Raw genomic sequence first — 25173 nt, 5'->3', positions numbered from 1 at the left:
CCCCTCTTGAGGAAAGTATCACATTTTTATTTCTTTTAACCTCACAGGTTTACTTTCAGCAGAAATATCCTTCACATAGTAATAATTTTTCAGCAGCATGAGCACAAGACATCATCATTTGCAGTGTTTCACTCACCAAACATAATTACGCAGCATATTCACCAAACATATTTAGGAAACATTCCCCAAACATATTTAGGCAGCATTTTGCATCAATAAACTGGGATTAGGCAAAGTCTCTCAACCTAAACCATCAAACATTAGTAGGTGGATTCCCACTCCACCCCCCCCCCCCAAAAAAAAAATACATGAATCATAATTAGGCAGAGTACCCGCTTAATTCCACAAACAAAATCCCCCTTGGTCTGCAGCTCCTTAGGTTCCCCTGGTGCTCTAGCGGTCCCCCAAACCCCTTCCAGTATATCCTGGTGGTCTAGTCCCCCTTCTTCCCTTTACATTTAGCCCAGGTGGTCTAGTGGTCCTCTATCCCTATATAGTTTCCCTTGTCACTAGGGGTTGGCTAAGGGGGAGAGACCACTTGGTGGTGACTACGGGGAAATTGGTCACTAGGATTTGCTTGGGGGGAGATTACTGAGTGTGACCTAGGGAAAAGGTCACTGAGAGCTGGCTGGGAGGTCACCAGGGTTGGCTGGGGGAGGTCACTGGGAGGTGGCTGGGGGTGAGAGGTCATGGGGGGGTCTAGGAAGGGAGAGGTCACCGTCACTGTGACAGGTGGCTGCGGGAGAAAGAGGAGGTCACTAGAAAGTGTTGAAGGAGGAGGGGTCACTTGGAGGTGGCTGGGGGGGAGGGTCACTGTTGAAGGTGGTTTGGGATTGAAAAGTCACCGGGGTTGGCTGGGGGGGTCACTGGGAGCTATCTAAGGGGAGAGGTCACTGTGAGAGGTGGCTGGGGGTGGAGAGGTCATTCTGGGTGGCTGGGGGAGTTGCATCTAGTAAGTAGAGTTGGGCCGAACCTCCGATTTTAGGTTCGCGAACCTGGTTCGCGAACTTCCGCGGAAGGTTCGGTTCGCGTTAAAGTTCGCGAACCGCAATAGACTTCAATGGGGATGCGAACTTTGAAAAAAAAAAATAATTATGCTGGCCACAAAAGTGATGGAAAAGATGTTTCAAGGGGTCTAACACCTGGAGGGGGGCATGGCGGAGTGGGATACATGCCAAAAGTCCCCGGGAAAAATCTGGATTTGACGCAAAGCAGCGTTTTAAGGGCAGAAATCACACCGAATGCTAAATGACAGGCCTAAAGTGCTTTAACCACTTCCCGACCGCCCACTACACAGGGGCGGCGGGGAAGTGGAGCCCTGCAGGACGGCCTCACCCACAGAGGCGGCGGTCCATTTAAGGGCATGGGCGGAGCGATCGCGTCATCCGTGACGCGATCCTCCGCCGGCGCCTGTCACCGCTCGCTCGCCGCAACATCCCGCCGGCTATACGGAAGCGCCGGCGGGATGTTAACCCCGCGATCGCCGCATACAAAGTGTATAATACACTTTGTAATGTTTACAAAGTGTATTATACAGGCTGCCTCCTGCCCTGGTGGTCCCAGTGTCCGAGGGACCACCAGGGCAGGCTGCAGCCACCCTAGTCTGCACCCAAGCACACTGATTTCTCCCTCCCCTGCCCCAGATCGCCCACAGCACCCATCAGACCCCCCCTGCCCACCCCCCAGACCCCTGTTTGCACCCAATCACCCCCCTAATCACCCATCAATCACTCCCTGTCACTATCTGTCAACGCTATTTTTTTTTTATCCCCCCCCCCCCCTGCTCCCTGCCCCCTCCTGATCACCCCCCACCCCTCAGATTCTCCCCAGACCCCCCCCCCAGACCCCCCCCCCCCTGTTTACTGTATGCATCTATCCCCCTGATCACCTGTCAATCACCTGTCAATCACCTGTCAATCACCCGTCAATCACCCGTCAATCACCCGTCAATCACCCCCTGTCACTGCCACCCATCAATCAGCCCCTAACCTGCCCCTTGCGGGCAATCTGATCACCCCCCCACACCAATAGATCGCCCACAGATCCGACATCAGATCACCTCCCAAATCCATTGTTTACATCTATTCTCTCCTCTAAACACCCACTAATTACCCATCAATCACCCATCAATCACCCCCTATCACCACCTGTCACTGTTACCTATCAGATCAGACCCTAATCTGCCCCTTGCGGGCACCCAATCACCTGCCTACACGCTCAGATTGCCCTCAGACCCCCCCTTATCAATTCGCCAGTGCATTAATTACATCTGTTCTTCCCTGTAATAACCCACTGATCACCTGTCAATCACCTGCCAATCACCTATCACCCATCAATCACCCCCTGTCACTGCCACCCATCAATCAGCCCCTAACCTGCCCCTTGCGGGCAATCTGATCACCCACCCACACCATTAGATCGCCCGCAAACCCGCCGTCAGATTACCTCCCAAATGTATCGTTTACATCTGTTATCTTCTCTAAACACCCACTAATTACCCATCAATCACCCATCAATCACCCCCTATCACCACCTGTCACTTTTACCTATCAGATCAGACCCTAATCTGCCCCTTGCGGGCACCCAATCACCCGCCCACACGCTCAGATTGCCCTCTGACCCCCCCCCCCCCCTTATCAATTCGCCAGTGCATTAATTACATCTGTCCTTCCCTGTAATAACCCACTGATCACCTGTCAATCACCTGCCAATCACCTATCACCCATCAATCACCCCCTGTCACTGCCACCCAACAATCAGCCCCTAACCTGCCCCTTGCGGGCAAACTGATCACCCACCCACACCAATAGATCGCCCGCAGATCCGACATCAGATCACCACCCAAGCGCAGTGTTTCCATCTATTCTCTCCTCTAAACACCCACTAATTACCCATCAATCACCCATCAATCACCCCCTATCACCACCTGTCACTGTTACCCATCAGATCAGACCCTAATCTGCCCCTTGCGGGCACCCAATCGCCCGCCTACAATCTCAGATTGCCCTCAGACCCCCCCTTATCAATTTGCCAGTGCAATATTTACATCTGTTCTCCCCTGTAATAACCCACTGATTACCTGTCAATCACCTATCAATCACCAATCAATCACCCCCTGTCACTGACACCCATCAATCACCCGCTGTCACTGACACCCATCAATCAGCCCCTAACCTGCCCCTTGTGGGCAAACTGATCACCCACCCACACCAATAGATCGCCCGCAGATCCGACAACAGATCACCACCCAAGCGCAGTGTTTCCATCTATTCTCTACCCTAAACACCCACTAATTACCCATCAATCACCCCCTGTCACTGCTACCTATCAGATTAGACCCCTATCTGCCCCTAGGGCACTCAATCACCCGCCCACACCCTCAGAATGCCCTCAGACCCCAGCCCTGATCACCTCGCCAGTGCATTGCTTGCATCTATTCTCCCCTCTAATCACACCTTGAGACACCCATCAATCACCTCCTGTCACCCCCTAGCACACCTACCCATCAGATCAGGCCCCAATTTGCCCCGTGTGGGCTCCTGATCACTCGGCCAAACCCTCAGACCCCCTTCCGATCACCTCCCCAGTGCATTGATTGCATCTATTTTCCCCTCTAACCACCCCCTGAGACACCCATCAATCACCTCCTGTCACCCCCCTAGCACTCCTATCCATCAGATCAGGCCCAATACAACCTGTCATCTAAAAGGCCACCCTGCTTATGACCGGTTCCACAAAATTCACCCCCTCATAGACCACCTGTCATCAAAATTTGCAGATGCTTATACCCCTGAACAGTCATTTTGAGACATTTGGTTTCCAGACTACTCACGGTTTTGGGCCTGTAAAATGCCAGGGCGGTATAGGAACCCCACAAGTGACCCCATTTTAGAAAAAAAAGACACCCCAAGGTATTATGTTAGGTGTATGACGAGTTCATAGAAGATTTTATTTTTTGTCAAAAGTTAGCGGAAAATAATTTTTATTGTTTTTTTTTCACAAAGTGTCATTTTTCACTAACTTGTGACAAAAAATAAAATCTTCTATGAACTTGCCATACACCTAACGGAATACCTTGGGGTGTCTTCTTTCTAAAATGGGGTCACTTGTGGGGTTCCTATACTGCCCTGGCATTTTAGGGGCCCTAAACCGCGAGGAGTAGTCTAGAAAACAAATGCTTCAAAATGACCTGTGAATAGGACGTTGGGCCCCTTAGCGCACCTAGGCTGCAAAAAAGTGTCACACATGTGGTACCGCCGTACTCAGGAAAAGTAGTATAATGTGTTTTGGGGTGTATTTTTACACATACCCATGCTGGGTGGGAGAAATTTCTATGTAAATGGACAATTGTGTGTAAAAAAATCAAACAATTGTCATTTACAGAGATATTTCTCCCACTTAGCATGGGTATGTGTAAAAATACACCCCAAAACGCATTATACTACTTCTCCTGAGTACAGCGGTACCACATGTGTGGCACTTTTTTACACCCTAAGTACGCTAAGGGGCCCAAAGTCCAATGAGTACCTTTAGGATTTCACAGGTCATTTTGCGACATTTGGTTTCAAGACTACTCCTCACGGTTTAGGGACCCTAAAATGCCAGGGCAGTATAGGAACCCCACAAATGACCCCATTCTAGAAAGAAGACACCCAAAGGTATTCCGTACGGAGTATGGTGAGTTCATAGAAGATTTTATTTTTTGTCACAAGTTAGCGGAAAATGACACTTTGTGAAAAAAAACTATTAAAATCAATTTCCGCTAACTTGTGACAAAAAAATAAAAACTTCTATGAACTCACCATACTCCTAACGGAATACCTTGGGGTGTCTTCTTTCTAAAATGGGGTCATTAGTGGGGTTCCTATACTGCCCTGGCATTTTAGGGGCCCTAAACCGTGAGGAGTAGTCTTGAAACAAAAATGACCTGTGAAATTCTAAAGGTACTCATTGGACTTTATGCCCCTTAGTGCAGTTAGGGTGCAAAAAAGTGCCACACATGTGGTATCGCCGTACTCGGGAGAAGTAGTACAATGTGTTTTGAGGTGTATTTTTACACATACCCATGCTGGGTGGGAGAAATACCTCTGTAAATGACAATCTTTTGATTTTTTTACACACAATTGTCCATTTACAGAGGTATTTCTCCCACCCAGCATGGGTATGTGTAAAAATACACCTCAAAACACATTGTACTGCTTCTCCCGAGTATGGCGATACCACATGTGTGGCACTTTTTTGCACCCTAACTGCGCTAAAGGGCCCAAAGTCCAATGAGTACCTTTAGGATTTCACAGGTCATTTTGAGAAATTTCGTTTCAAGACTACTCCTCACGGTTTAGGGCCCCTAAAATGCCAGGGCAGTATAGGAACCCCACAAATGACCCCATTTTAGAAAGAAGACACCCCAAGGTATTCCGTTAGGAGTATGGTGAGTTCATAGAAGTTTTTATTTTTTGTCAAAAGTTAGCGGAAATTGATTTTAATTGTGTTTTTTCACAAAGTGTCATTTTCCGCTAACTTGTGACAAAAAATAAAATCTTCTATGAACTCGCCATACTACTAACGGAATACCTTGGGGTGTCTTCTTTCTAAAATGGGGTCATTTGTGGGGTTCCTATACTGCCCTGGCATTTTAGGGGCCCTAAACCGTGAGGAGTAGTCTTGAAACGAAATTTCTCAAAATGACCTGTGAAATCTTAAAGGTACTCATTGGACTTTGGGCCCTTTAGCGCAGTTAGGGTGCAAAAAAGTGCCACACATGTGGTATCGCCGTACTCAGGAGAAGTAGTATAATGTGTTTTGTGGTGTATTTTTACACATACCCATGCTGAGTGGGAGAAATATCTCTGTAAATGGACAATTGTGTGTAAAAAAAATTAACAAATTGTCATTTACAGAGATATTTCTCCCACCCAGCATGGGTATGTGTAAAAATACACCCCAAAACACATTATACTACTTCTCCTGAGTATGGCAATACCACATGTGTGGCACTTTTTTGCAGCCTAACTGCGCTAAGGGGTCCAAAGTCCAATGAGCACCTTTAGGCTTTACAGGGGTGCTTACAATTTAGCACCCCCCAAAATGTCAGGACAGTAAACACACCCCACAAATGATCCCATTTTGGAAAGTAGACCCTTCAAGGTATTCAGAGAGGGGCATGGTGAGTCCGTGGCAGATTTCATTTTTTTTTGTCGCAAGTTAGAAGAAATGGAAACTTTTTTTTTTTTTTTCTCACAAAGTGTCATTTTCCGCTTACTTGTGACAAAAAATAATATCTTCTATGAACTCACTATGCCTCTCAGTGAATACTTTGGGATGTCTTCTTTCCAAAATGGGGTCATTTGGGGGGTATTTATACTATCCTGGAATTCTAGCCCCTCATGAAACATGACAGGGGGTCAGAAAAGTCAGAGATGCTTGAAAATGGGAAAATTCACTTTTTGCACCATAGTTTGTAAACGCTATAACTTTTACCCAAACCAATAAATATACACTGAATGGGTTTTTTTTTATCAAAAACATGTTTGTCCACATTTTTCGCGCTGCATGTATACAGAAATTTTACTTTATTTGAAAAATGTCAGCACAGAAAGTTAAAAAAATCATTTTTTTGCCAAAATTCATGTCTTTTTTGATGAATATAATAAAAAGTAAAAATCGCAGGAGCAATCAAATAGCCCCAAAAGAAAGCTGTATTAGTGACAAGAAAAGGAGCCAAAATTCATTTAGGTGGTAGGTTGTATGAGCGAGCAATAAACCGTGAAAGCTGCAGTGGTCTGAATGGAAAAAAAGTGGCCGGTCCTTAAGGGGTAGAAAGCCCTAGGTCCTCAAGTGGTTAAAACATCTTGCATGTGTATACATCAATCAGGTAGTGTAATTAAGGTACTGCTTCACACTGACACACCAAACTCACCGTGTAACGCACCGCAAACAGCTGTTTGTGTAGTGATGGCCGTGCTGGACTGGTGCGCACCATGGCGAGAGTGCAGGTTTTGGTGGCTTTACAGCCCATATGGTCGCCTGGCTGATGTAGCTGAATGACAGAACAGTGACTGTCCAGCTGATCAAATTTGGTCTGACCACAATGAAGCAACGACCTTATTATCTTTTGTGTGCCCCCCGAGACACTCATCTAGGCGCCGGTCATTGCTTCATTGTGATACGCAAGCCCCTTCACCACGGCAAGGTGATGATCACGAAGGGGAATGGGCGCATGTACATGCCTTTTCTTTTGTTGTTGCAGCTGCCCGCAGTGCAGCCAGAAAAATTAGGCAGTCATGTACACGCACCAGAAAAATTATTACAGCGGCCGCTGCTAGCAGCGGCCTAAAAAATTCAGCAATCCGCCTGGAGTCCCGGACCCTGTTGGTGGTGGCGGAGAAGGTAGTCAAGCGGCCTGCAGGCAGACATGCTGTGTGGAGGGACTGGGAGCGACTTAGTCTTCTTGGGGCAGGCCAGGCAGCCAGTCACACGGCGTGCAGGCAGAGATGCTGTGTGTGCGGGGACTGACTTAGTCTTGGGGCGGGCAGCAGCCCTCCGGGATCCATGCCTCATTCATTTTGATAAAGGTGAGGTACTTAACACTTTTGTGACTTAGGCGACTTCTCTTCTCTGTGACAATGCCTCCAGCTGCGCTGAAGGTCCTTTCTGACAGGACGCTTGCGGCAGGGCAGGAGAGAAGTTGGATGGCAAATTGGGACAGCTCTGGCCGCAGGTCAAGCCTGCGCACCCAGTAGTTCAAGGGTTCCTCATCGCTGTTCACAGCAGTGTCTACATCCACACTTAAGGCCAGGTAGTCGGCTACCTGCCGTTCCAGGCGTTGGTGGAGGGTGGATCCGGAAGGGCTACGGCGAGGCGTTGGACTAAAGAATGTCCGCATGTCCGACATCACCATGAGATCGCTGGAGCATCCTGTCTTTGACTGCGTGGACACGGGAGGAGGATTAGTGGCAGTGGTACCTTGCTGGCGTTGTGCTGTCACATCACCCTTAAAGGCATTGTAAAGCATAGTTGACAGCTGGTTCTGCATGTGCTGCATCCTTTCCACCTTCCGGTGAGTTGGTAACAGGTTCGCCACTTTGTGCCTGTACCGAGGGTCTAGTAGTGTGGCCACCCAGTACAGCTCATTCCCCTTGAGGTTTTTTATACGGGGGACCCTCAACAGGCAGGACAGCATAAAAGACGACATCTGCACAAAGTCGGATCCAGTACCCTACATCTCCTCTTGCTCTTCCTCAGTGACGTCAGGTAAGTCAACCTCCTCCCCCCAGCCGCGAACAATACCACGGGAAGGTTGAGCAGCACAAGCCCCTTGCGACGCCTGCTGCGGTTGTTCTCCTGCCGCTGTCCCCTCCTCCTCCTCCTCCTCCTCCTCCCCCAAAGAAACACCTTGCTCATCATCCTCTGAGTCTGACTCGTCTTCTGCACACGACTTCTCTTCTTCCTCCTCCTCCCCCCTCTGTGCTGCCGCAGGTGTTGAGGAAACAGCTGGGTCTGATGAAAATTGGTCCCATGCCTGTTCCTGCCGTAACGGTTCCTGGTCACGCTCATTCACTGCTTCATCCGCCACTCTATGCACAGCACGCTCCAAGAAGTAAGCGTAGGGAATTAAGTCGCTGATGGTGCCCTCACTGCGGCTCACCAGGTTGGTCACCTCCTCAAACGGCCGCATGAGCCTGCATGCATTTTTCATCAGTGTCCAGTTGTCGGGCCAGAACATCCCCATCTTCCCAGACTGTTTCATTCTACTGTAGTTGTAGAGGTAGTGGGTCACGGCTTTCTTCTGTTCTAGCAGGCGGGAGAACATGAGCAGGGTCGAGTTCCAGCGAGTCGGGCTATCGCAAATGAGGCGTCTCACCGGCATGTTGTTTTTGCGCTGAATTTCCGCAAAGCGTGCCATGGCTGTGTAAGACCGCCTCAAATGCCCACAGAACTTCCTGGCCTGCTTCAGGACATTCGCTAAGCCAGGGTACTTTGCCACAAATCTTTGAACCACTAGATTCATGACATGTGCCATGCAGGGTATGTGTGTCAGCTTCCCCATTTGCAAAGCGGCAAGCAGATTGCTGCCGTTGTCGCACACCACGTTGCCTATCTCCAGGTGGTGCGGGGTCAGCCACTCATCCACCTGTTTCTTAAGAGCAGCCAGGAGAGCTGCTCCAGTGTGACTCTCTGCTTTGAGACAAGACATGTCTAAGATGGCGTGACACCGTCTTACCTGGCATGCAGCATAGGCCCTGCGGAGCTGGGGCTGTGTAGCTGGAGAGGAGAACTGCCACTCAGCCAAGGAGGAGGAGGACAGCGAAGAGCATGTAGCAGGAGGAGAGGAGGTGGCAGGAGGCCTGCCTGCAAGCCGTGGAGGTGTCACAATTTGGTCCGCTGCGCCCTGCTTGCCATCGTTCACCACCAGGTTCACCCAATGGGCTGTGTACGTAATGTAGCGGCCCTGCCCGTGCTTGGCAGACCAGGCATCCGTGGTCAGGTGTACCCTTGACCCAACGCTCTTCGCAAGAGATGACACCACTTGCCTCTCAACTTCACGGTGCAGTTGGGGTATGGCCTTTCTCGAAAAATAAGTGCGGCCTGGCATCTTCCACTGCGGTGTTCCGATGGCCACAAATTTACGGAAGGCCTCAGAGTCCACCAGCCGGTATGGTAACAGCTGCCGAGCTAACAGTTCCGCCACGCCAGCTGTCAGACGCCGGGCAAGGGGGTGACTGGCCGAAATTGGCTTCTTCCGCTCAAACATTTCCTTCACGGACACCTGACTGCTGCTGTGGGCAGAGGAGCAGGAACCGCTCAAGGGCAGAGGCGGAGTGGAGGAGGGTGCCTGTGAAGGTGGAAGGGAGAAAGCGGCAGAAGCAGATAATGCACCTGATGGAGGAGGAAGAGGAGAAGGAGGGTGGCTTTGCTTTTGTGTGCTGCTGCTGCTTTTGCTCAGGTGGCTATCCCATTGCTGTTTGTGCCTTTTCTCCAGGTGCCTTCGTAAGGCACTTGTCCCTATGTGAGTGTTGGCCTTTCCACGGCTCAATTTTTGTTGGCAGAGCGAACAGATGGCTTTGGTCCGATCTGAGGCACACACATTAAAAAAATTTCCACACCGCTGAGCCACCCTGGGATGTGGGCACTATGGTGACCTCAGCAGCTGATGCTGAAGGGCAAGTTGGCTGGCTGTACATAGGTGGCGATACATGGTGCTGGACTCTGCCACCAGCTGTTTCTGACGAAGAGCTGCCCCAGCTTCTTTCAGCAACTTCTCTCCTCCTACTACTCTCTGACTCCCCCTCTGAACTGTCCCCCTCTTCATCTCCTCTATTGGGAACATACAGAGGATCCCTATCATTGTCATCATCGTAGTCATCCTGCCCAGCTTCGCTTGACTCAGAAAAATCCAAACATGCACCATCAGTAGGTCCTTCATCCTCCTTACACGTTACATCCATAGTGTTGCCGCGTAACGCAGACATATGAGCTGGTGAAAATTCATCTGGCTGTAACAACAATGGCTGTGCATCAGTGATTTCACCACTAAATAATTCTTGCGAAGTGTCAAATGCAGCGGAAGTGGTGCTAGTAGTAGCGCTGGTGGCTGAGCAAGATGAGGTGTTCTGTGTCGCTAAATACTCAACCACGTCCTGACAATCTTGGGTCGTGATGGGACGTGCCTTCTTCCGAGCACTGTACTGTGGGCCAGGTCCACACGAAATTACATTTACACGACCTCGCGCAGACCTGCCAGGTGGCCTTCCTCTGGCTCTGGCACTACCTCTTCCTCTACCTGTTTTGTCCATATCGGGTATGCACGGAGTGGTATATCACACTGCGTGCACTCACGTAGGTAGGTGGGTTCACTTAACTGCACAGGTATGCGCACTGATGCGGTGGGTTCACTGAACAGAACAGGTATACAGTGGCGGGTTCACAGAACAGGTATGCAGTGGCAGGTTCACTGAACACAACAGGTATGCAGTGGCGGGTTCACTAAACAGGTATACAGTGGCGGGTCCACTGAACAGAACAGATATGCAGTGGCGGGTTCACTGAACACAACAGGTATGCAGTGGCGGGTTCACAGAACAGGTATGCAGTGGCAGGTTCACTGAACACAACAGGTATGCAGTGGCGGGTTCACTAAACAGTACAGGTATACAGTGGCGGGTTCACTGAACAGGTATACAGTGGCGGGTTCACTGAACACAACAGGTATGCAGTGGCAGGTTCACTGAACACAACAGGTATGCAGTGGCGGGTTCACTGAACAGGTATACAGTGGCGGGTTCACTGAACACAACAGGTATGCAGTGGCGGGTTCACTGAACAGGTATACAGTGGTGGGTTCACTGAACAGGTATGCAGTGGTGGGTTCACAGAACAGGTATGCAGTGGTGGGTTCACAGCACAGGTATGCAGTGGTGGGTTCACTGAACAGGTATACAGTGGCGGGTCCACTGAACAGAACAGGTATGCAGTGGCGGGTTCACTGAACAGAACAGGTATACAGTGGCGGGTTCACAGAACAGGTATGCAGTGGCAGGTTCACTGAACACAACAGGTATGCAGTGGCGGGGTCACTAAACAGGTATACAGTGGCGGGTCCACTGAACAGAACAGGTATGCAGTGGCTGGTTCACTGAACACAACAGGTATGCAGTGGCGGGTTCACAGAACAGGTATGCAGTGGTGGGTTCACAGAACAGGTATGCAGTGGTGGGTTCACAGCACAGGTATGCAGAGGTGGGTTCACTGAACAGGTATGCAGTGGTGGGTTCACAGCACAGGTATGCAGTGGTGGGTTCACAGCACAGGTATGCAGTGGTGGGTTCACTGAACAGGTATGCAGTGGTGGGTTCACAGAACAGGTATGCAGTGGCAGGTTCACTGAACAGGTATGCAGTGGTGGGTTCACTGAACAGGTATACAGTGGTGGGTTCACTGAACAGGTATGCAGTGGTGGGTTCACAGAACAGGTATGCAGTGACAGGTTCACTGAACAGGTATGCAGTGGTGGGTTCACAGCACAGGTATGCAGTGGTGGGTTCACTGAACAGGTATGCAGTGGTGGGTTTACAGCACAGGTATGCAGTGGTGGGTTCACAGAACAGGTATGCAGTGGTGGGTTCACAGCACAGGTATGCAGTGGTGGGTTCACAGCACAGGTATGCAGTGGTGGGTTCACAGCACAGGTATGCAGTGGTGGGTTCACAGCACAGGTATGCAGTGGTGGGTTTACAGAACAGGTATGCAGCCAGACAGGAACAAGTTAAGGCTAACTAATCTTTCCCTGAGAGACAGTCTGCAGCAGCTCGCCCTACTCTCACTAACGCAGGCAGCACACGAGTGACCGTAATGGCCGCCGCTGCCTGCCTTATATAAGGGGGGGTGGGGCTCCAGGGGCTAGTGTAGCCTAATTGGCTACACTGGGCCTGCTGACTGTGATGTAGAGGGTCAAAGTTGACCCTCCATGTGCATTATGGGGCGAACCGAACTTCCGCAAAGGTTCGCCTGCGGGACGCGAACGCGAACCACTGAAGTTCGCATGGAACCGTTCGCAGGCGAACCGTTCGGCCCAACTCTACTAGTAAGTGGCTAGGGAGAGAGGTTGCTGAGGGGGGGGGACAGGTCACTGGGGGTGGCTAGGGAAGGAGAGGTGACTGGGGGGAAGAAGTCTTTCTGGGTGGCTGGGGGGGGGGGGAGAGGTTTCTGGGGTGGCTGCTTGGGGGATTGTCACTAGGAAGTGGTTATGGGGGATTGTCACTAGGAAGTGGTTATGGAGGAAAGGTCACTGGAGTGGAAAAATCTGGGGAGGGGGAAGATCAGTGAATAGATGCTGTTGGCATGTTAAAATGCTCTTACTTGTTAAGACATAGGACGGGATATACTTTTTACCGGATGTTGCACGGCTTCCAGCTACCTGCAGCCATCCAGTCTTCCAATTACAGCAGCCAGCAGCCACTTCCTCTACAGTTCTGAGTCCCTTCGTGTGGGGGCGGGGCTTCTTCCGAGCAGGGGTGGGGCTTCTTTCGATCAGGAGGCGGGGCTTTACCCGGCAATTCACTCCACTACTGATTACCCAGGCAGCGGGGATGTTCCTGAGCAAAGAGGTGGGGGGCTTATCTTGTGAAGCCACGCTCCCCTCCACTGCTTAGGTTCCTGGTGAGAGCAGGGCAGCGTTTTTTTCTGAGCAGCGGGAGGTGGGGCTTCCTGTGTCCATGCTGGAACAACATAGGGTTTTGAAAGGTAGCATGAGGAATGGCGGGGGGCGTAGTTTAAGGCCACACGCAGGCAGTACAGACACTGCACTGTGCATGTGGCTCTTATGGAAGCCAGAAAGGGGTGAGTTTAGAGGAGGGGCAGAGCGTGCTTGCTCTGTCTCTATTGGCCAGCGGGGGGAGAAGGGGCGAGTGAAGGCTGTGCAATTGGACGCTGGGAGCGGCGAGCCCTGCAGCGTGCACAAGCCTCAGCTTCAAAATGGGGAGATTACTGAATGTGGCCAGTGCCTAGTGACAGACATGCCGCCCCAAGCGGCTGCCTGTAGTGCCTGTGCCTCCAGGCGCCCCTGCACCAGCTCCTCTGGTGAGGTTTAGTTAAAGCTACTCAGTTACTGTTTCTGATAGTTCCCACCAGCTCCTCTCATGGTGAGGTCTCATTAAACTCATCCGTTACTGTTGCACCAAGCACTATACACCTTGCTATTCTGTCAGCTATATTTGCATTATTGGTGATACTGCAGATCGCCACATAATCAGGTATAGCGTCTGTATTATTGGTGATTCTGCAGATCACCACATAATCAGACGTCTGTGTTGCTACACAAATCGTTACACAATCGTTACAGTTCAATATTCTAGGCTCAAAGAGTCAGACTCTAATCAGCTAATTAACCCAAAACAAGTTCGAGTTTCACCTGTATGCCTTTGTGTGTGTTATAACTTACAATATGCTTATTATGCAACAATAGCCATTGACTGTCAATGATAAAATGCATACAATAGGCAAAATTATGCTACAGTGCTGTGAGTTTTTTCCCGCATTTGTAATTTGCATTTAAGTGTGAAGGATCCCCTTGACATACATTGGCTGTACAAATGCAAATTTGTATGCGAGGAAAAAGCATGCAATTTTGACAAGTGCAAACCTTGCCTTTCTAAAATTTAGCCTGGGAAAGTTTTTTGCAGAGTGACAGTTATCACACAAATTTAGCCTGCAAGTTGCAACCTGAACCATCCAATTTTCACAGTGGGATATTAATTATGGTAATTCACCTGCATTTACCTGCACATTTCTCACTGTGGGATTGTAATTCACACTGGGCACTTATTCTAAGGATTTTGGCATTGAGCTGTTACTCCGAAGATATTGGCATGGGACCATTATTCTAAGGATTCTTCCAAGGCATCATTAGTAAAAGGGAAGTTAAAACTTGTTTTTATTTAAACAAAGCATGTTTTATGAATTTGTGTTTTTTTAACCTTTAACTCTTTGTGGGAATGGGTAAGCTGTACCCAATACTCATTTCACTTAGGAGATAGTGTATTCCTTGGTGTCTTAAAGAGGAGCTGTTAGGTATAAGGTCTCAGAGAAAATAAACACATATATCAGTAGCTAAAGATTGGCTGTACTTACATTACATATGCATTTCACTGTCCACGTTTGTACTTCACAGAATTTTTATATAGTATATGCAGAGATTGATGCTCCTGACAGCTCATGGCAGGTTCCATGTTTTTCTGTCAAATGTGTCGTCATGTCCTGCCTGCTTCCTGATCACAGATAAGCTCGTACTGAATAACACAGTGTGCAGTGAATATTAATGAGCCATGTGGCTAGGAACAATAGCTGACTCCTGCAGTGTACTCGGCCCAGAGATTTATCAGTGCTACGCACTGGACTGATTACAAGCTGCTGTAACGTCTCATTAGCAGCCGAGGGGAGGGCCCCAGAATGCTTTGCAGTATAGTATGCGGCTTGCGTCCTCTTAGGTCTAACAGCTTTTCTGATAAGCCCACATCAAAGGTAACTGAGATTTTTATCTTCACTAATGGCTTTTTGGCTTCCTTCTAAACTGTTTAACACAGGAGAATAGAGGTTTAAATTAGCTTCTGCAGCCTGACAGTTGCTCTTTAAAGGGAGCTTCAAGATTCCGTCATAGTCCCAACCTCCTAGAGACTATCGCCACATGAATAGTGATAATTACCCTCATTTCCCCTAGCATGAAGTGATTTGTAAAAATGGTGAAGCACTCCTCATATGCTTTGATTTGATGTGCCACGGTAAAGCCAGCCACACTCTTCATGCGTATAGGAAAGGACGTACCAGCACCATCAGATGAGTAAATATAAGCTCTTTATTGTAGATTGACAGGTGTCATAGCGACGTTTCAGGGCAACCACCCCTTTATCAAGCTTAGCTGTCTGAAGTCAAAGAATACTAACGTATACCAGGTTTATATATGCAGCATACATCAACAAGCAACCAATCAAAATATATGTACATTTTTACCAATCATATGGTCCGTCCCCAGAGCGGACCTGATGGGAAACTAGCAAGGTTGCTTCCTATAGGACCGTTTGAATATGTCCCCCCCCCCACAGTCTCCACACTCACCAATGGCAGCAGCGAGGAGGAGCGCCCCTTGGTCCTGGCACATCATACAGTAACACCCAGCTGGCCGCCGCTCCGGCGGACCTGATGGGAAACATGCTGACGTAACGCGCACTGGGCGGCGCAAGGCGCCGCTGTGCACGTTGGCAGGACAACTGTAAGCAGAAGCGGCGACATATCGCCGCTCTGCTCTGTAGATGATGCAGGGGGCGCGTCCACCACGTCACAGCCAATGGGAGAAGACTCTACTCGTGTCCCCTAAACGTACAAACAATGCATTGTAATCTAGTAAATAGATATTACGGAGGGGAAACTCATGTAACTAGAAACTGTAAGCAGTCTCCTGCAGATAGCAATGCCCACAATATTATGACCTATAACATCCTGGCAATCTACAAGGACAGGGAACATGGTGGGGACCACAGGAGTGTTGTGACATGCCTTTATAATGAACTGACAGCATAATTTTGTGGATTAACACAGAAGGAGGCACCAAAGGAACAAAAGACACAAAATCAATTATTCAAATAAATGGTATGAGATCTAATTCACGGTTCAAACCGCGAGGTTCCATAGTATCTAATCTTTTGATCCAATAAGCCTCCCTATATAGCAATCTCTTAACCCTATCACCTCCTCTCCTATGTGCACTCACTTGTTCGATAATTAAATATCTAAGCTGATTAGCCTGATGATTGGCCTCTTTAAAATGAAAAGCAACAGCTTGGTCGGTCAAAGATTCTCTAATCGCATGTTTATGCAGTGAAAGACGTTTTTTTATCTTCTGAGTTGTCTGTCCAATATATAATAAGCCACAAGGGCATTTCAACACATATACCACATATGCTGAATCACATGTAAAGCAATCACGTATCTGAAATGTAGTATCCTTATGGGGGTGTGTAATATGGTCACCCCTGATAACAGAACTGCAATGTACGCAGTTCATGCACGGGAACGTACCCCTGCGATTAGATTTCGACCGACCAATCGAACTAAATTCTCTATCAGCGCGGACCAACCGGTCTCTCAAATTAGGCGCCCTTTTATAGGAAAAGATAGGGGGATTTTTAAATTGTTCAATTTCTGGAAAGCTATTAGCAAGCAAATACCAATGTCTTTTAATTATTTTGGCTATGTTGTCAATTTGGGTATTATATCTACTAACAAAGGGCAATCTCTGACTAGTATCTTTACGTCTCACACACCTGTCATCACCACACTGAACCCCATCTCTTGCAGCTGTAACTATTTCTTCTGGATAACCTCTATCAGTAAATTTATTCTGCATCTCGTCTAATCTCTGTGACCTGACTCCACTATCTCCAACTATCCTATGCACTCTCTGAAATTGTCCTACTGGCACGGACCTCCTAGTAGCCCACGGATGGAAACTCCCAAAATGCAAAAGGGAGTTCACATCCGTGGGCTTAACATAGAGATCAGTCACCAGTCTGTCACCCTGAATCATAACAAGTGTATCCAAAAAGCTAACCTGTTTCATGGAGGCATGGACTGTAAGTCGGATATCAGTACATCTAGTCATTAATTCATCGGTAAACTCAAGAAGGGTCGAATGTGGCCCCGCCCACACACAAAATATGTCATCAATATATCGAAACTATTGTTGGGCATATTGTTTGAAAAGATAATTAGAATAAACAAACATTTCTTCATACACACCCATGTAGATGTTAGCGTAAGACGGGGCCACATTCGACCCCACAGCTGTACCCCGTATCTGCAAATAGAATTGATCCTCAAATCTAAAGTAATAACTTTTCAAAACTACCTCCAACAATTTGCATATAAACTGAACCTGTTGTTTAGACATATCAGATGCTGTTTCCAGCATATACCGTACAGCCTCCATCCCACCGTCATGTGGGATGGAGGTGTATAAACTCTCAACATCCATTGTCACAAGTAAACATTCGTCAGTAATTGGAGGCATATTTTTGCAAAATACTGAGGAACATTTGTGTATCCTTCAAGTATGACGTTAACCACTTGATGACCCACCCTTTACCCCCCCTTTAGGACCAGCACTGTTTTTAGTGATCTGTGCTGGGTGGGCTCTGCAGTCCCCAGCACAGATCAGGTAGCAGGCAGAGAGATCAGATTGCCCCCCTTTTTCCCCCCTATGGGGTTGATGTGCAGGGGGGGTCTGATCTCTTCTGCCTGCCTGGGTGTTGCGGGGGGGGGGCACCTCAAAGCCCCCCTCCGCAGCGAAATTCCCCCCTCCCTCTCCTACCTGCTCCCCCCGGTGATCGGGGCTGCACAGGATGCTATCCGTCCTGTGCAGCCAGTGACAGGCTGTCCCCTGTCACATGGCGGCGATCCCTGGCCGCTGATTGGCCGGGGATCGCCGATCTGCCTTACGGCGCTGCTGCGCAGCAGCGCCGTACAATGTAAACAAAGGAGACATGTGTCTCCTACGTTTACATTTAGTCTGCGAGCCGCAATCAGCGGCTCGCAGGCTATTCACGGAGACCCGCTCCGTGATCTGACAGGAAACGGCCGCTCGCGCGAGCGGCCTTTCCTGATTAATTAGGGAGGCACCTGGCGATGCAGAACTGCGTCGCTGGTCCTCCAGCTACCACTTTGCCGCTGCACGGTATGAGTGTGCGGTCAGCAAGTGGTTAAATAAATCACATAAGGTCTAAGAATCTGGTCTAGATATTTGGCTATAGGGGCCAATACAGAGTCCATGCCTGCCACAATCGGCCGGCCCGGTGGGTCACTTAGGCTTTTGTGTATCTTTGGACAAATATAAATAACAGGGGTCATAGGACATGATTGAACCAAATATTCTGCAAGTTTCTCATCAATCAAATCATTAGATCTTGCCTCTAATAAGATCTGGTGAATCTAATCTGAATGTTATCAACAGGATTGGAGGGAATAGGTAAATAAGTCGATATATCTGATAATTGGCGTAGGATCTCATTGCGATATTTCTCAGTGTCCATGACAACTACTGCTCCGCCTTTATCGGCTGGTTTAATTGTGATCATCGGATTAGATGACAATTCCTTAATCTACTTAATCTACTGATGTTAGGTCTTATCCTCCAACCTGTAAGGTTTGATTTACGAATTAATGAGTCCACTTCATTTTGAACTTTTTTGATAAAAGGATCAATAATTTGACACGATGTTGGTTGGAATTTACTTTTAAATCGTAATCCAGTGTCCCTTAGTGTCAGAGACTCTGAATCTGTAATTTGTGCATCCCCAAAAGGTCGTGGGACAGAAAAGAAATGTTTCAATTTGATTGTCCGAAAAAAACGCTGTAATTCTATGTCAACTTCCAGTGGATCAGGGAAATTAGTAGGAGAAAATGATAAACCATAATTGAGTGCTGATAGCTGTGGTGGAGTCAGGGTAACGGAGGAGTTGTTAACAACGGTCATTTTCTGGGCTGTCTCAATTGTCGGGAGCGTAGGCGTTCTCCGATCCCTCCTCCTCCTTCTTCTCCTCTTCCTGCCCCCCCTCCGTGTCCTTCCTGACTTGTGGCCTGATCCGAAAAACCCTCCTGAGAGGAGCTAGTATAGGGGTCCGAGGAATCTGGCAAAGGATCTCCTCATGGTTTTTATCTACTGGCTCTCCCTGTCTGGGTTTACGTGGTGGCCTTGGTCGTTGTATAGGCCTTTGCCAAGAATATACGTATCCCATATTATAATCATGCTCATCCCGTAAGAATTTCTCCCATTTAATGGATTCAATCTGTTTCTGATGCACATCAATCATCGTCATCAGTTCAGAGGAGAACTGGTCATATACCTCCACAGAGACCAAGGTTTTAAGCTTATCCTTTAACGCTATGCGTTGAGATGTTAGTCTCAGAAGTTCCTCCTGAATTTTCTCAATGGTGAGTGTCATAGCATCAAATGACGCCTTGTTCCAGATGAGGGACCATTTATGGCAAAACGGTTTGTCTGTTGGAAACATAATAGGTGCTACATTGGATCTCAGTCCTCGTGGGATACGTTTAACACGATGGTACTCTGCAAGAGTATTAGCATGTAATTCCAGTGTAGCATGCATTTTTGCCACCTTAATAATATTTTTGCGGATAGTCTTCTCAACTGCCACTGTCAAGAACGACACTTCGGTGGATACCTGAGACATAATCCGTGAGGTCTCCTCAGGAGTGTAGGAAAAGGTAGGGGAGTCCACATCAATGTCCTCCATGCTGCCAAAATAAGGGTGCCTTCACAATGTGTAGTACAGCCAGTAATTTGTAGAAATGGTGAAGCACTCCTCATATGCTTTGATTTGATGTGCCATGGTAAAGCCAGCCACACTCTGGCTCTTCATGCGTATAGGAAAGGACTTACCGGCACCATCAGATGAGTAAATATAAGCTCTTTATTGTAGATTGACAGCTGTCATAGCGACGTTTCAGGGCAACCACCCCTTTATCAAGCTTAGCTGTCTGAAGTCAAAGAATACTAATGTATACCAGGTTTATATATGCAGCATACATCAACAAGCAACCAATCAAAATATATGTACATTTTTACCAATCATATGGTCCGTCTTCAGAGCGGACCTGGTGGGAAACTAGCAAGGTTGCTTCCTATAGGACCGTTTGAGTATGTCCCCCCCACAGTCTCCACACTCACCAATGGCAGCAGCGAGGAGGAGCACCCCTTGGTCCTGGCACGTCATGCAGTAACACCCAGCTGGCCGCCACTCCGGCGGACCTGATGGGGAACATGCTGACGTAACGTGCACTGGGCGGCGCAAGGCGCCGCTGTGCACGTTGCCAGGACAACAGTAAGCAGAAGCGGCGACATATCGCCGCTCTGCTCTGTAGATGATGCAGGGGGCCGCGTCCACCACGTCACAGCCAATGGGAGAAGACTCTACTCGTGTCCCCTAAACGTACAAACACTGCATTGTAATCTAGTAAATAGATATTACGGAGGGGAAACCCATGTAACTAGAAACTGTAAGCAGTCTCCTGCAGATAGCAATGCCCACAATATTATGACCTATAACATCCTGGCAATCTACAAGGACAGGGAACATGGTGGGGACCACAGGAGTGTTGTGACATGTCTTTATAATGAACTGACAGCATAATTTTGTGGATTAACACAGAAGGAGACACAAAAGGAACAAAAGACACAAAATCAATTATTCAAATAAATGGTATGAGATCTTATTCACGGTTCAAACCGCGAGGTTCCATAGTATCTAAACTTTTGATCCAATAAGCCTCCCTATATAGCAGTTCTGTTATCAGGGGTGACCATATTACCCTTGTGGTTTATGCGTTGAAATGCCCTTGTGGCTTATTATATATTGGACAGACAACTCAGAAGATAAAAAAACGTCTTTCATCGCATAAACATGCAATTAGAGAATGTTTGACCGACCAAGCTGATGCTTTTCATTTTAAAGAGGCCAATCATCAGGCTAATCAGCTTAGATATTTAATTATCGAACAAGTGAGTGCACATAGGAGAGGAGGTGATAGGGTTAAGAGATTGCTATATAGGGAGGCTTATTGGATCAAAAGATTAGATACTATGGAACCTCGCGGTTTGAACCGTGAATTAGATCTCATACCATTTATTTGAATAATTGATTTTGTGTCTTTTGTTCCTTTGGTGCCTCCTTCTGTGTTAATCCACAAAATTATGCTGTCAGTTCATTATAAAGACATGTCACAACACTCCTGTGGTCCCCACCATGTTCCCTGTCCTTGTAGATTGCCAGGATGTTATAGGTCATAATATTGTGGGCATTGCTATCTGCAGGAGACTGCTTACAGTTTCTAGTTACATGGGTTTCCCCTCCGTAATATCTATTTACTAGATTACAATGCAGTGTTTGTACGTTTAGGGGACACGAGTAGAGTCTTCTCTCATTGGCTGTGACGTGGTGGACGCGCCCCCTGCATCATCTACAGAGCAGAGCGGCGATACGTCGCCGCTTCTGCTTACTGTTGTCCTGGCAACGTGCACAGCGGCGCCTTGCGCCGCCCAGTGCGCGTTACGTCAGCATGTTTCCCATCAGGTCCGCCGGAGCGGCGGCCAGCTGGGTGTTACTGCATGACGTGCCAGGACCAAGGGGTGCTCCTCCTCGCTGCTGCCATTGGTGAATGTGGAGACTGTGGGGGGGGGGGCATATTCAAACGGTCCTATAGGAAGCAACCTTGCTAGTTTCCCATCAGGTCCGCTCTGAGGACGGACCATATGATTGGTAAAAATGTACATATATTTTGATTGGTTGCTTGTTGATGTATGCTGCATATATAAACCTGGTATACGTTAGTATTCTTTGACTTCAGACAGCTAAGCTTGATAAAGGGGTGGTTACCCTGAAACGTCGCTATGACAGCTGTCAATCTACAATAAAGAGCTTATATTTACTCATCTGATGGTGTCGGTACGTCCTTTCCTATACCCTAGTATGAAGTGGGAATGTTCAAAATATTGGAAAAGAGTGCGCTGCAAAGGAGGGGAAAGCTTTGACTCTTCCTTTTTGTAGGGTATTCCATATTGGTGTGGGAACTTAAAGGTAAGTATCTATTATTAATTAAGAACATTAAAGGGCTTTATTCATAGTGGCATTTTTATTTACATTTCACTCTTTCTCTAAATGGGTTAGGGGTACTCATTATACTGTACTCATTTCACCTGGGGAGGGGGCAGGTATCCAGGGGTCCATTTCTTAAAAGGGAACGCCCAGATGCTACCATAAACCCTTCCGCCAGGGTGTCATCGGCCCCCACCTCCTCCTGGGCACTGGAGATGGGGAAGAGCTCCTTGTCCATGGATTGGGTAAGGGCACTGGGGGAGAGGGGGAGGCTTGGCCATCCCTCTCTTCCAGAGCCCCCATGGACCATGTGGGCTAGTATAACTCAGGGTGTAGAGCACCACGCAGCTGGGGCTCCGCATTCTGGCTATCCCAGTCTGCATGGTAGACAATGGGAGGTTTTGGGAGGGGGGACTCCACTTCATTGTTTCTACAATCTGAACATTTTATTAATACATGTATGTTGTTATGAAAGTACTAGTGACCTTAGCCCGTTTTAAAACGGGCTAGGTCTGTCTTTACTTTGCCGCCCGCCACGCGCGCGCACGTGATGTGCGCACACCCGTCGGCCCCTTCTGGTCTTGTCCTCCCCCGGCTCTCGGCAGTGTCTCTGCGTCTGTCCCTGCACATGCGCAGTGCTAAAAAGCACTGACACACGGACGGACGCATCGACACTTGCATTTTATTGTATAGGATGACCGTATGTATTTATGTTTGTATGACTTATAATATGAGTGTACATACAATGCAAGTATAATTAAAGCTGAAAATTACGACAATGATTTCACATAATGCACAAAACTATGACTCCAAAATGGAATCGAAACGATGATCCATTCCACTCATAATTGAAATTACAAGTGCAATCAAAAGTATGAAAAAATGATGGTGAAGTCAAAGTCAAAATCGGCCATTACGAGCATCACTTATTGGGATGACTTATGCTATTCCAAGACATGTATTAAGAAAATGTCAACTTTTATCAGATTGCTAACTGTGTAGCAACAGAGACATGTTGCACTCCTAAATTAGCCTTCCAAGAACTCCAGACTACTAACTGGCAGAACAGGAATTTGCCAAAGTCAAACAAGTGTAAAAATGAGATCACTGCAAGATCAGATGACTCTCCCCACATGTCTGTTTATACTTTTTGAACACATATCATAAGAGAGCTATGAAGCCTGACATCCTTTTCTGGCTGTAATGATAGTATTTTGGTTATATTTATTTTCTAAATCATTAACTTGGTATAAGCATACAGATCTGGGTTTTTTTCACCTTTTGATATGCACACCTGTTCCAGGGGAGTTCTTCAATAAGCACTGAAAGCAGAGTATTTGGCATTCCAGCAAAGAAATCAGCATATTTCAAGAAGGAGGTCAAAATGACTTCCCAAACAATATAGACATGTGCAATGCTAAATGTGTTTGATTAAAATCAAAGCATAGTAACAGTATTTTACCATTGCAGGTACAGTATTTATAGTTAATTCTGCATAGACTATAGTTACCATCTCATTGTCCTCCCCTTCATTAAGTAATGCTCTGAAGCCATCCTGCACAGGTGTTCCCATAGCTGCATAGGATGTTCTTTCTAAAGTCCACACAGGTTCCTTCCTTCACTCTCAGTCACAGTGCAGGCATTGTTGCATAAACTTCTGATTACTCAACATTTCACAGGATGATTATGATGAACTTCAGGGTGGTACCTGATTTAACATTTGCATAATCTTCTTTGAATAAGAGAGAATGTGTACACTACCCTGAGCTTGGCATTGTGTCCTTGGACGACATCTGTTATTGTTTCTTTTATTTACCAGTCTGCATAAGCTGAAAAGATCACAGGTAGCAAGGATATATTTCTGTAAGTGTGAGGGCCCGTTTCCACTAGTGCGTTGCGGAATCGTCAGGAAATCAACGTGGACGAAATCGCATGCTGGTGCGATTCCGCATGCGTTTTTTGCCACGATTCCACATGCAATTCCGCATAGGTAAGGGTTTATGCGAATTTAACCATGTCACTGCCTGTTTAAATTAACATGTGTTCCTATGCGTAATCGCACGCGTAATCGCGGGGAAAAACAAAAAGGCATTCGATTTCTTATTAAATACATGGCATAGCAGTGTGCGGGTAGCGAATTCTGACGGCTCTGCCGTGCAGATTTTCCCCGCACACAAAAACGGAGCGCACAGCGCACAAGTGGAAGCAGGCCCATCCACTTGTATTGGTTGAGCGAATCTGCATGTAGGAAACGCATGCAGATTCGCTCTAGTGGAAACGGGCCCTTAATTTAGCTACAAGAAAACAATAAAGTCTGTTAAAAGATTACTAAAAAGTTTCCTTTCCTAGCAAACTCTTGTAGTCCAGTAGATAATTAGCTAATGTAAATACACGTAAGGATGTCAGACTTTCTGCCTGGGCTCTTTTCAGTCAGACTCATTTATTTTGTGAGCACTTTGATAATATCTGTTCTACGTCCATTCACTCACACACTGCTAGTTAATCAACTTTACAAAGGATTCTGTTTCTCATACATATGATTGATTTTTATTGTTTCTTTGTTTGTTGGTCTGGACTAACACACTGTGCAAACAATTAACTGACAAAGCACTTGTAGTACTTGTAGTAAAATATAATCAAGATACCCACAATGTATAGGGTAATTTTCCTGATTTCAGCATCAGAAAATCTTCTGTGTATATATATGTATGTATTTATATATATATATATATATATATATATATATATATATATATATATATATATACTTTTCACCTCCCTAGCGGTAAGCCCGAACTGAGTTCGGGCTATGCCGCAGCAGAGGATTTCTCTGGTGGGCCGATTTGCATAATTTTTTTTTTTTCGGTACACGCAGCTAGCACTTTTCTTGCTGTGTGTACATTACGATCGCCGCCGCTCCGTGCCGATTTGCCGCTACCCGCCGCGCCGCGTCGCCCCCCCCTCCCCCAGACCCCTTGCGCAGCCTGGCCTATCAGCGCCAGGCAGCGCCAAG

At 47.4% G+C, this 25173-nt stretch overlaps 1 protein-coding gene across 2 annotated transcripts in view; it reads right to left on the bottom strand.

Moving 5' to 3' along the window:
• Positions 1-23796, bottom strand: part of LOC137571674 (probable cation-transporting ATPase 13A4) — a 131479-nt gene extending 107683 nt beyond the window's left edge. For both annotated transcript variants that reach the window (XM_068281171.1, XM_068281172.1), the window contains exon 1: positions 23671-23796. In XM_068281171.1, coding sequence (XP_068137272.1) covers positions 23671-23733 — 63 coding nt within the window. In that variant the 5' untranslated portion in view covers positions 23734-23796. The remainder of the gene's footprint in view (positions 1-23670) is intronic.
• Between the last annotated feature and the right edge of the window lie 1377 nt (positions 23797-25173).

Source organism: Hyperolius riggenbachi, chromosome 4 (genome assembly GCF_040937935.1).
Source record: "Hyperolius riggenbachi isolate aHypRig1 chromosome 4, aHypRig1.pri, whole genome shotgun sequence".
In the NCBI taxonomy this organism is placed as follows: Eukaryota; Metazoa; Chordata; class Amphibia; order Anura; family Hyperoliidae; genus Hyperolius; species Hyperolius riggenbachi.
Note: the sequence above shows the minus strand (reverse complement) of the source record. Positions and strands in the feature narration are given on the sequence as shown.